The 12,188-nt window shown below is 38.4% G+C and overlaps 1 protein-coding gene across 2 annotated transcripts in view; it reads left to right on the top strand.

Annotated features, from left to right (window-relative positions):
• The window catches only part of map2k5 (mitogen-activated protein kinase kinase 5), a 62,201-nt gene that overhangs the window by 33,383 nt on the left and 16,630 nt on the right, over window positions 1-12,188 (top strand). Inside the window, exons 18-22 of one of the 2 annotated variants that reach the window (XM_040045650.1) lie at window positions 1,122-1,148; window positions 1,496-1,528; window positions 9,804-9,865; window positions 10,806-10,851; window positions 11,021-12,151. In XM_040045650.1, coding sequence (XP_039901584.1) covers window positions 1,122-1,148; window positions 1,496-1,528; window positions 9,804-9,865; window positions 10,806-10,851; window positions 11,021-11,023 — 171 coding nt within the window. In that variant the 3' untranslated portion in view covers window positions 11,024-12,151. Of the gene's footprint in view, window positions 1-1,121; window positions 1,149-1,495; window positions 1,529-9,803; window positions 9,866-10,805; window positions 10,852-11,020; window positions 12,152-12,188 lie in introns of those variants that run through there. The other variant, XM_040045649.1, reaches the window with a different exon arrangement.

Raw genomic sequence — 12,188 nt, 5'->3', positions numbered from 1 at the left:
CGACTCATTTCATGATGAAATTCATTGAGAAATGCGGCCCATCCAAAGGTTCACTTCATGGGGAATAACAGGGAGGTATTTTAAAATAAAAAATCTTTTTTTTGATGTGTGGTCAAGCCACTCAGTACAAGAGGAACACGCGCTCATTTATGCTTGAATAAGTTGGTCTCCCACTATCCAATTCCAACTCCTGGAGCAGCACGCAATTTTGTTCTAGTAATTATTTCTGAACAAATTAGTTTTCCATAGTTGCCTTTAATGTGTCTGAATCAGGCAAAACTGGATATAGAGGCAGTTTAGGAGTCTCTTGGTATTTACAGAGTGTAAAAACCTGTATTTAATCGAGTGGATCAATAAGTGCTCTAATGCACTGTCAGAAGGCCTGGAGAAATGAGCAATTTATTCACCAAACATTGTTAGACATTTAGCTGAGCCTAGTTTTTGAGCCTTGTATCATTTAGTCTGTGTGATGAAGTTATAAATTTAGATCTTTAGAAATAAAAGCATCGGTTTCCTCATGAATTCAGCCTCGGGGGGTGTTTAAATAAAAAAACTAAATCCTGTCTAGAGTTTTGTTACTGCAGTGTCGTACATTTTAAGACGAAGGCTTTTATTTTTAAGAAAAGTTTCTTTATTTTTGATTCCGATCAAATGAGGTGGCGTCTTAGTAAGTCAAAAAAATTGGATTTGTTTTTTTTTTTTGTCCTCCTTTTCAAGATCCGCCTTGTTGCTGTCATCGTGTGTTTAGCTCGTTCGGTGTCGGAGTGTCACCTGGGAAACCGCCACAGCGAGCACGCTCTTCTAAAACCTCAACACTGTTTGCGACAGTCACTTTGCATCCCAGCACATCTCGATCACCTGGAGGGCAGGAATGAAGTGCAGCTCTGAAAATTAGCATTAGTGGATCTTTTACCCCCATTCTCCTCAAATGAGAGCGAGGCCATTAACATTTGTGTGTTTTCATTATGTAAATGGTGTTAACACATACTCACAAATTGCCAACAGGAAAGCAATAATTTTCTCCCAGTGATCATAATGTGTCCAAGTGCATCGTCTTGATTATGACACGCTAATTACATATTGCCTAGTCTCTCTCTCTCTCTCCCTCTCTCACCCTACAGATTCAGAAAAACCAAGGATCTTTAATGGTAAGTTTTATTGCAGTGGAATAAGAAGCTAGAGGTCTACAACTCTGAAGTCTGTTACTCTTGGTTGACTCTCTCATTTGAAATAATAATAAAAAAAAGCCCATCAAATTCCATTTTTGCAGAAAAATATTGGATCATGCTTAAACTGCTAGTATTACATTAGGTGCCATTATGGAATAATAAAAACATTCAGAAGCTGAATGGTGGCTTTGCCTGAGCTCACTGAATTTGATTAATCTAGGTAGATACTTTTTTTTTTTAATATCACACTATTGATTTTCTCCATTGCCAAGAAATTCCATGTAAGCTAACATGTTTTTTTTCTCCCTGTGCTTCTCCTTTTCCAGCCTCTCCAGTTACTGCAATGCATTGTTGATGAGGTGAGTCGTCGTCTTATGTGCTTTTGCATCTAAAGTCAGCCCTAATGGCCCGGAAAGCTTATATTTTGTTTCCTAATGAAGCAAACCACTCAGGCGGCTTTGCTCCCCATTCACTCAACCCTTCACCCTACGCGACTGCCTCAGGCAATACACATATGCACATGCACATTACTGTAGAGGTTGGACCTGTCATGAGTAACACGTACACACAAAGCGCAGCTCTCAATTCTGTGTACTAGTGTATGCAAAAATGTGTTTAACCAGGCTTTCTCTCCTTACTGCACTGGGTTTTATTATTGTGTCTTTAAAAAAAAAGTCAGAGAAGACTCACAGGAGCATCAAACCAAAGACTCACAGGACTGATAATGATGCGCGCACACTGCAGACCACAGCGACTGATTAGCCATCCAATAAAGTTTTATTTAATTTTGTAATTTGCGTAGAAGCAAAAGGATGTCAAAGATGAAAAAGACATAATAATGACTTTATAAGAATTTATTTAAGCCAACGGATCAATCTCCTCAGTGACAGCGTTCAGGTACCCGTTCTCATCTAATTTCTTTATGCTCTAAGACTTTCCATTTTCTAATACAAAATGCAAGCTTGGACAAAATATCATAGTGAAACCAAACCTTGTTCAAGTCAATCTTGAACAGTTTCTTGATACATTGAGATGCTGCTGTGCACAAAAATATGCATTATATAGAAGCTCACTCTGTGTGCATTTACATCATAAGCAGGAATAATAATCTCCCCTCCCCTCTTCTTCTTTTAAGCTGGCTTCTTTGCTGAACAGTCAAAATGGCTACACAGCATAAAGCATTCCTGCAATGCCCCCATCACCAGCTATATCGCACATTAAACATACAATGTCACTTGTCCTTAACTGCCTATAGATTGGCCGTAATTAATAATTAAATGCTTTCGGTTGTAATGGATTGACCTGGGCTGAACTGTTCATTAGTCAGCTAGACGTAGCCATCACTCAAACTATTTTTCTGTGCCCTTTCTCGTCTCCCCCTTGAGGCAAGAGAGCTCTCATTGTTGTCCGTGCCTTACCGTCCCAGCTAGTGCAGTGCTTTGGAGGAAGAGACAAGAGGATAACCTCTCTCTGGACAGTTGACGCTGCATAGATGAAATCTATCTGTTCCCACTTACGCCCGATTTAGACTTGTGCATTGAGTCTCGGCAGAGCATAAGCTACATAAAGTGGCTGACATTGTTGCCAGCGTTTATGGCTGTATGTGGTGCATTATGTGTTAATTATGTGTTTTACATGCAGTGCCAGCCGATAGAAACAAATGAAATGCCTCGACTTTCTTCCCTCCGGGGTCCTCGCTCTTTGTTGTTTTCTTTTTTCTTTTTTTTTCCAAAGGAAAACACATTTATGCATCAAGTTTGTACATTCAGATAGTTTCAGCTCCCTCTCCCTCCAGGAATTTACAGATTTTTTTTGAGTGCTTATGTTGTTACTATCATTATTGTTTCTTATATTGAGGCAATGATTGTAATTCTCTCCCTGTCCTGTTCAAAAACTGCCAAAAAACTCACCAGAAATGAACAGGGGGGAGGACTCAACGGTTGTGAACAGGCCAGGTGCACATCAGGTTACACTGTAGGTTACGTTGTAGAGTTTTAGAGCTATTCGCGGTTACGGTTTACCTACAGTGTAGATCTCCCACTGAAGCATAAATTCCCACTTGGATGTTCAGAGTCTGGCACAACTTGTATAAACCCTTTTTTATTTTTGTTTAAACCCAAATAACTGGGCTGGGACACGTCACATGGAGCAGCTACTCTAATACAAAGGTATTTTTAATTAGTTTAGACACACCTGACTCAACACTATGGCAGGTGTGATAAATTACACCTGACTCCCTGGCATTTTGTAAATATTGCTCATTACTATATACTGTACTGTACATGTGAACCTTTTTTGGATATTGTATGTGACTTAACCCACTGGGAAATTGAAAGTTGCTTTATTGGCTGAATGAATGTGCTCTTGTGAGTGGAGCTTTTAATATTAGGTACAAATGTGTGTGGTTTGGCTTCAATTTCTTTCATTTTGAACCTAAATTGAGGTATGCCCTCAACATATAGGCCAAATAAACAAATGATCAAAATTCAAATTGCTGATCATCGCTGATTCTGTAGTGTGGTGGTTTACACATTTATCCAACACACAAAAGATTTGCTCCCCAGGAGGAGATGCAAATCTCCGAGAAGGTTGCGTGAGGAAGTAGCATGCGGCATAAACATTTTCCAGATCATAAATCTGCTGTCTGAATAAGGGAGCAGCTGAAAGAAGGATTTACTTACACAGAATAGTAGAGGTAGTAAGAACTGTGGTTTCAGCTCAAGTAAAGGAGTTTATTTATTTAGACAAGAAAATGGTTTTGACATTCATGAACAAAGAACATGTAGTCGTTGTTGACAGCTTACACAGTTAATTTGCCAGCATTAGAGAAAACACATTTTTGACTTGCCTAACATAACATTACATCACCTCCACTTTATCTTGATTTTATTTATAAGGTTGTTTTTAATGCTTTAAAAAAAAAAAAAAATTAGGTTGATTTTGGTCAATATTTGGAAAACGCCAAAATGTTCCATAACCCAACAGCTATAAAACACTCGAGTCTGAATCTCATTAGTAACACACTGAATAGCTCTTTCTAAGGACTGTTAGTGTTCACTCTCAAAATGACACACTTGTATGTAAGACACTTAAAGGGGCATTTGCACGTCTGCACTGAATCTATGCTGCATTCATGCCATAAATACAAACCTTTCTGATCATCAGCAAAAGTATAAATACCAGTATAAGTAAATTATAAAACTTGGTATAATTCATATTGATCCTGAAGAGTGGTTCTATATACGTGTATACTGCTCAAAGAGGAATCAAGGGAACACTTGAAAAATCTTAACTTTGATGTTTGATCTGATTTCTGAATCCAGCCCTCAGAGCTGTGATGATTTTGTTTTCCACTGATGTTTCATCACTTCATGCTGATCGGATTGCACAATGCATGTTAGTAAAGATATTCAACTAGAACATGTGTTTTAAGTGTTCCCTTAATTTTTATTTTAACATGCCAGTCCTCCACTTAAATGCATCGTACTTGCATCTTTGGAAATCCTTGTTATGAGTGCATGCTAGAGAAACGGCATGCTCACCCTGCTCAGGCAGGGTCTTGAATTAGAAGTTCTCTGCAGTTGTTTCCACCATCTGTAAGCTGTCCTCCCTCATTAATGCGCCTCTCTCCTCTGTTTGTTGAATAGCAAGTGGCTCCACTAATAAAGAACTCCCACTTTATTTTCAAGCCTGTAATTACTGATCTAATTTTGCCTAATAATTGCTTCATGGCAATGACATGTATATTTACTTGTACCCTTGTACCCTCGTAGTGTGTGTTCTGTCTCCTAGTGGTGCACATTGACAACCAGAGGACTAATTCACGCAGACTAGCCACTTTCATCAGCCTGCCTGTCTTTTGTGCCATCGCCTGCTGCCACATCAAAGCTGCAGCAGTGTTCCTCTCAGGTGGAAACATGAATACATGCATAAATGTGCATGTTTATATCTGCATGCAGATTTGTTTGAAAAGTGCAGACAGAAATTTTGCATCAGATTTAGCCTACATGACACATACATTAGTTGTATAGTCAAGACTTTATGTGTGCGGTGCACCTAATTGATTGTTGCTTTGTGTTTGTGTGTACACCAAAATATAGCGATAGCAAATTATTTGGTGCTCTGTCTCTGTAAACAGTGTATACTAACGTTTGTGGGTTTTCGTGCTCAAGGGCATTTGTTTGTGCACGTGTGTTTTTGTGTGTGCGCTATGATATATTGCTCATCCAAGCAGCGGCAGAACTGTGAAGTGCACTGAGATTAGAAGGAATCCATTCCTTTGTTAATTTAAATGGGTTCATGCATCATGCTTTGCGGGAGCCTGCCGATCAGAGCATTAAGGAATGGCGAACACTGCCCAGAGGTGTTTTTAATGGCACAGCAGGGTCTCGGATGTAAAGAGGTTTAATTCTTTGCATTTGAATGAATGCATGGTCTTGAACCTGGGCTGTATGAGTTTTGTGCATATCTGAGTAGTTGATTTATTTCAGTTTTTAAGAACTCTTTGCATCATCTCTGTATGACGCCGCACTACATGTTTTTAAAACTTGACCTACACCTGCGGCATCTACCGATCTTATTATATCCAAGCACAACACATTTTGTGTATGTAAAATTTTAGAGTTACAGATAACAGCATCTTCCAAATGTATATACAACAACTGCTTGCTGGTATTGTTGGAAACAAAGTAAATACAGATGTTAATTTAGTAAGGTTGCTGCTGTAAAGTGGTTTAGACTTTTCCTCCAAGTATTTCATGTGTAAAAATAATAATATACTGTGTTGGGAGGTTTTCGTGCCAGCAGCCAAAGGCAGGGATAAAGCAAGAGTGGGAAAGTGGATGGAGTAATGAGGTGAAGGGCTGTAATGGAGGGTCAGTCGGGCACAGCTGTTCTACATGACACGGTTCATAGAACTTCGATTGACAACAGGCAGCGGGCCTGACACACTCGGGGACACACACACACACACACACAGAGGGATACACACTTAGATGGCTTCAAAGTTTTTGACACCCTGTAACATTAACATAACGTTAACTCTATCTTAAATGCATCCTTATACTAATCCTAAAGCATGTCTTTGCTTTTGCTATTGATTATCTCAGTGTAGGTAAAAGATTCATAGGAAATGATATGTTTGAAAAATGGGTAAATAAAGCTCAGACTCTTTATTAAAGACTAATGTAGCCACCTTACGTGACCTATTGGTTTGTTAAGTTTTGTTTTGTAGCCTTAGGCTTAGCATTTTTCTCACCACTGTGTTGCTTTTTTTCAAGCTTGATCGGGTTTAGTTAGGAAACTGCATCTATCAGCTGCAATGCACAAACACACATATTTGCTAATTATTCGTGCACTACTAGTTTTACCTCCGAAACCCACACAGCAAGCCATAATATTTCCCAGATAGCTCCATTAAAATACTCCCAAGTAACGAAAAACGCCACACGCACCTTGAAGAGGCTTCATCTCTGCTGACTTTGTGTCATCATCCACTGTCAGTGAAAGTGATGTTCTCCTAACTTTAGTCCTTGATCAAACATGTGAGTTATTGAGAAAAAAGAAATCACCACTATACAGTTGTGATAAAGAGGTAACTTAGCTATAGAGACCAGGCTGCTTTAAAGACGACTGTTTTATCAGCCTGTGTGGACTGATTCAGTTTTGTAACAGCTGCAGTTTAGGACACTTATGTGTTTGTTCCATTTTCCAGCCTTGGAGCTTGCTGCTTTTAAAGGTGTGTTTAATATCTAAGAATTAAATTAAAAGGGATGTCAAAACATCAAAAGAAGTTTTAGAAAATGTTTGAAGTTAAAAGATTCAAAGATGTTAGATGACATGAGTAATAACCAGAGTGTTTTTTTTTTTTAAATTAAATAGCAATAATAACACTTCTCAGATCTATACAACAAAATCCACATTGATATTTTGTATTTAAGAACAAAGTAAAATGAGTTCAGGGACTACTTGGCCACTTTTTTTCTATTTGTCTTTATTTTAGCTTCTTATTTATCTTTTAAGTTACATATTTCCCTGGAACAAAAACCTGCAATGATAAAAGTGAGGTGAACTGCACAAAAGATTTGTGTACACTTTCTCTAAAGTAAAGGAGTGCAAAAAACCACAATGTCAAAAATACTGAATAATCTTTCAGATATTTCTCCTACATAAATCCTTGAATGCTACAAATTTAACATTCATCCTGGTAGCTTCAAAGAGCTTCGTTACCATAACATCTTTGTGTCTGTGTGCACCTTTAGATATCTGCTAATAAAATATAATAACATTTTTGTATTCTATTAGCACCGTAACACACTCCTTTTACTCTTATACTTTAAAGTGGGTTTAAATAGTCCATTTTTCCCCACCAGGCTGACTTTAAACATACTGTGTGCCAGCAGGTACCTCCACAGCTGTTCACCTGGCAGGCACAAGGAAAATAAAAAGTAGAAAAAGTTTTTGCTTTGCATCATTTGGTTGTTTTAGTAACCATCAAACAGAATTTCTGTCCTGTTAAGAGCACTCGTTTTCAAAAGGTGACTCTTAATTAGTTGTGTGCGTTGTGCTGAGGGCTCCACACCAAATATACAGCTGTTTCCTTTAAAGGTTTTTCCCTTTGGTCTGATGATCTTTTCATTGACATCCAAATCTTGTCTTATTCCACCTCTTTCTGTGCTGGACTGCTTACAATTAAAGAACATGATCCAGGGATGTTGGCATCTAATAAGCACTCCCTGCATCGACACCTGACCATGTGCCTGCCAATCACAGCTGGTCCTTGCACTGTGCAGCTTAAAGTTTCCCAGACTAGTGTGGATGAGTAGCATTGCATTAAACACAGATGTACAACTACTTTCAGATGTTTGGCCCAGCAGAAGAGCTTGTCCCTCAAAGCAGAAAAAGGGCCAATTTACTGGACAAGAGACACGTTATCCTCTCAAAACCTGCAGTAAATGCAACGAGCCACAGGAGAAATGAAGCGGCATCAAGTGTCACCTCCATCATGCAGGCGCAGTGAATGGCGTGAAAGATTTTATATTTTGCTTCTAGGAGATGCACTTAGGTGAAAAATATCTGGCAGACCTTATTCATGTATATGAATGCAGCAGTGCCATGTTGATTTAATTTTTAATTACTTTTTGGTAATAGTTTTTTTTTTTAATTAGATCTTTTATTTTCTGTTGAAGAGAAGCCCTGAGTTTAGGTTCATGAATAGGATCTGATTTGTTTTGAAAGCAGTGTTCTGTTAACATGAATCTGCACGAAAACATTTTTGGTACTAAAATCAGTGAATAATGATGACAAACAATCTCAATAATCTTGTAGTCCTAAGTATGATGACTTGATCTCATTCAGCTAGAGCAGCGGTGCCCAACCCCCGGGCCACGGACCCGTTTGGTACCGGGCCGCAAGAGTTGAGGCTCGGGTGTGAAATTTATTGTTTTTACGGTTTTTTACTGTTACTTTTTAACGTTTTTATCGTTAACTCGGTCTCCCTGGGTCTTTTCCCGTGTGTTATGAATAAATCTTCTTTTTTTGGTACCGGTACAGGTTTTATTTTGTTGTATTTATCCGCGACACCTTCAGGCAATAAAATATTGTCTGAAAATATTGTCGGACATACACCGGTCTGTGGCGCAAAAAAGGTTGGGGACCGCTGAGCTCGAGCATCTTTGAGACGAAAGCGTGTGGAAACCTTTTTCTAGCAGCACCAGCACTTTCGCCCACGTGGCAGATTTAGTGTTGTTATGCTGTTGCTGGTTATGCTATATGCCGGACACGGTCAAATTATTTCCTTTTTTCTCTGTGTTGTGTGTTTTTGTTTTTTCTGTGTCTGGTAGACAAAACATTTCTGCTAAAACCTTAGACCGTAACTAGTCCCCTCGCCAGAATTTCAGGAGAGAAATAGAAAAAAAAAAAAAATCCAATGTTATTTCTAAACTCAGACTGCAAGCATTAAGTGTGTGAATATTTTCTGTTTCACACATTGTTAGAGAATAACAATAGCACAATAAAATCAAGGTTGATCTCTGTGTCAGCAGTGCTTTTCAAAAAATGGGGCACGTCATCAAAGTGTAAAATATGTGTTGAGTTGAACCAAAGTTCAGTTTCCTGATGCTATTGTATATAGTTTTTATTTAAGTTCAATTCAACTTGGATTGTTTTTTAACGTCACAAATGTTTAAAACATCGTGAAGTGTAGGGCACGAACCTTCTGAGGTCGGGGGCTTGCCAGTAAAAGTTTGGTAATAAATACAGAGCAGTGTGACATCATCACCCCGAGTTTGATTACTGTTTTTTACATATTTCAAAAATGAAAAAAATAACCTCACAAAACAAAACTTTAATCTAGCCAATGTTTCTGTGGGTACGTGTCATCACTTGGTTGATGTGTAATCGTCAGGCATAACACAAGTCACATTTCAGGATTTTAAAATTTTCCTTTAACAATTTTCAACTTTCATCTCCAGCCTTAAATTTGGTCAGTTTTTTCTTGCTTTAGTAATTTCAGCCAACCTTGACTATGACAACCCTCGTCTTAGTTTTAATATATCCCTGCTGATGTGAGGTAAATGTTCGGGGTTTTTTTTTGTTTTCTCCAGTAGGTCAAAAACTGTCCTCCTCTTTTTACAGGATCCTCCAGTTCTTCCTGTCAGCCAGTTTAGCGAAAAGTTTGTTCACTTCATCACTCAATGGTGAGTTATTTGTTTAAATGACCCGTTTATAGAAATTGAAGCACTAGATTAATTATTTAAATAAAAGAGAAACTTTATGTGTATTCAACAGCTATTGACTGTGTAGTCCTTTAATTTGTAAATTTGGTTTGTACGATCTTTAAATGTTTGTCGTGGTCAAATATCGAAGGACTTTTTGTTTCATTCAGATTACTGTAGATGAATATGAAGTATAATGGTATAATAGCGTAATGGAAATAAACTGCATTAGTGTTAATGCGTTGTGGTTGAAATAGCTATTAGCTCTGTTCTCCTGTGTGTTTGAATAGAAAGCTTTTCTTTATTTATGAGGAGTGATTGATTTATCTAATGCGTGAGGACACAGAAAACGTTTACCCTGCATTTGCTTGTGATTAATTTGCCTCTTGTAACCTTTACAGTTAGACAAACATCTACATACACACCCTAACCACATGTGTATATGTGTGTGTTCAGCACTCACAAGCTGATTATACCAGCTGCTGTTTGTCCCCGATGGGTGTTGCATTTACTTAAACAGGGCATTTCTCTCTCAGGACCGAGGTACTCCGCCCTGCCTGCGTTCAGTGGTGGTACTATCCTCTCCCAATCTGTTCCTGGATGTTCATAATGCTTTCAAAGCGATGCTTTAACAAGTTACCTGACTGCACACCTCACAGTATGAAGGACGCTTGCAGAAAAACGCACAATACTCCCCATATCTGTCTGAAAGAAATGTACTGGGTTGTAAGGGAATTAAACTCTTGCTTTTAATTTCTGTAGAGCGAAGAGTTTAGTTTCAAGCCTCCCTCCTTTTTTTAATATTCGTTTATAAATAAAATTAGGCATGAATTGTAAGTTAGAACTAAAAACCATCTCTTGGGCACTTAGAAACTCAGTTTTAATAGTGTCTGGCTTTAAGCTGTTGTATTTCTCTTTTCAGCATGAGGCGGAACCCCAAGGAGCGACCTGCACCCAATAACCTCATGGTAAGTTAAACCAAACCTCCTATTGAACACTTCCAAGGACTTCAAAAATATAGGTTTTGAATAAATGTGTACAGAGAATGATCATATTCATGCATTCCAATAAAAATTCAATTAAAGATAATTTTATTATCTCTGTAGCTTTTGGAATATGCAGTTGTATTTTCCGCAGTGATTGAGGTGTTTCAGGTCAAGGACCCTCCAACTTGGCATTGATGTGTGGAAACAGCAGTAATGAACTTTTTGCTTCGGATAAACAGTGTCAGAAAGAGGTCAGCCAGAAACCTTGAGGAAGGATTGAGACCTACTCCAGGAATAATTCATTCATTTCACTCCACTGGAGTCAGCATGAATAAATCAGGCTGTTGTTCAAGAGTCACATCATTCAGGTTCAAAATCAAGTTTTAAATTTGACCAGCTGACAAAAGAAAATTATTTTAGAAACTGTAAGTGTGTGTGTGTGTGTGTGTGTGTGTGTGTGTGTGTGTGTGTGCGCGCATAAATCATTAGGACTCCAGCACTTTGTAGAATTATCAGCTCAACCCTTTTCCAAAATTAAAAACAAATCACTTGGTCAGTTTCACATGTTTTTATAAATTAAATTTCATCTACATGTACACTTACCATTTTCTGCAATATTATCGCTGCTCATTCAGGCTACATTAGGACACAGATCCCGTTGGGGTTGCATAAGGCTGGCATCCGGCATGAAAATGTGCTAAATTGAAGACTTTGAGCTACCCACTTATGAATAAGGGAGTAGCTAAAGGTAACTTTTTTCTGGCTGCTTAACTTGCCTTTGGCACATTGTAGCTAATATTTTTACTCTAAAATGTTGAAATTTCTTGAATTCTTTTAGAAAAAATTGACATAATCCAGGAGTCACGCTTGGCGGTGAATAACAGCAGCAACAAATTAGTTAATGGCATTTAAATTTAATGCTGAAAGGGCAGTGACCCTGCTGTAGTATATAAATAAGGGACAGGCATACAAGCCAAGTCAAATGGCTCCTTCCATTTGTGAACCTGACGATTGTCTTTAGTTCTAGCATCAGCACACAAAACTGTCAGTTTGTAAAGACTGCCTTTTAAGAGTTTTAACACTCGGGGTTTTCTGTGTGCTCGGATCAAGGACACTGACAGTTATGTCCCGAGAGAGGTGAGGGCTAAAGGTTTGTGTTGTGGGGATGGTGAGCTGGAGAGGGTAAATGCAGAGCTGCTAACAGATTGCATGTTCTCAGTCTCACACTAGAAAGAAGGAATATTGGGAAGTGTTGGCTGTACAGGGACTTCATGCTTCCATCCAAAAATGAAGCTCAACTTGATGTTTTTGTGATCTTC

The sequence above is a fragment of the Simochromis diagramma genome, unplaced genomic scaffold (genome assembly GCF_900408965.1).
Source record: "Simochromis diagramma unplaced genomic scaffold, fSimDia1.1 OVJJ01000079.1, whole genome shotgun sequence".
NCBI classification, from domain to species: Eukaryota; Metazoa; Chordata; class Actinopteri; order Cichliformes; family Cichlidae; genus Simochromis; species Simochromis diagramma.
This window is presented reverse-complemented; position numbering and strand designations above follow the sequence as displayed.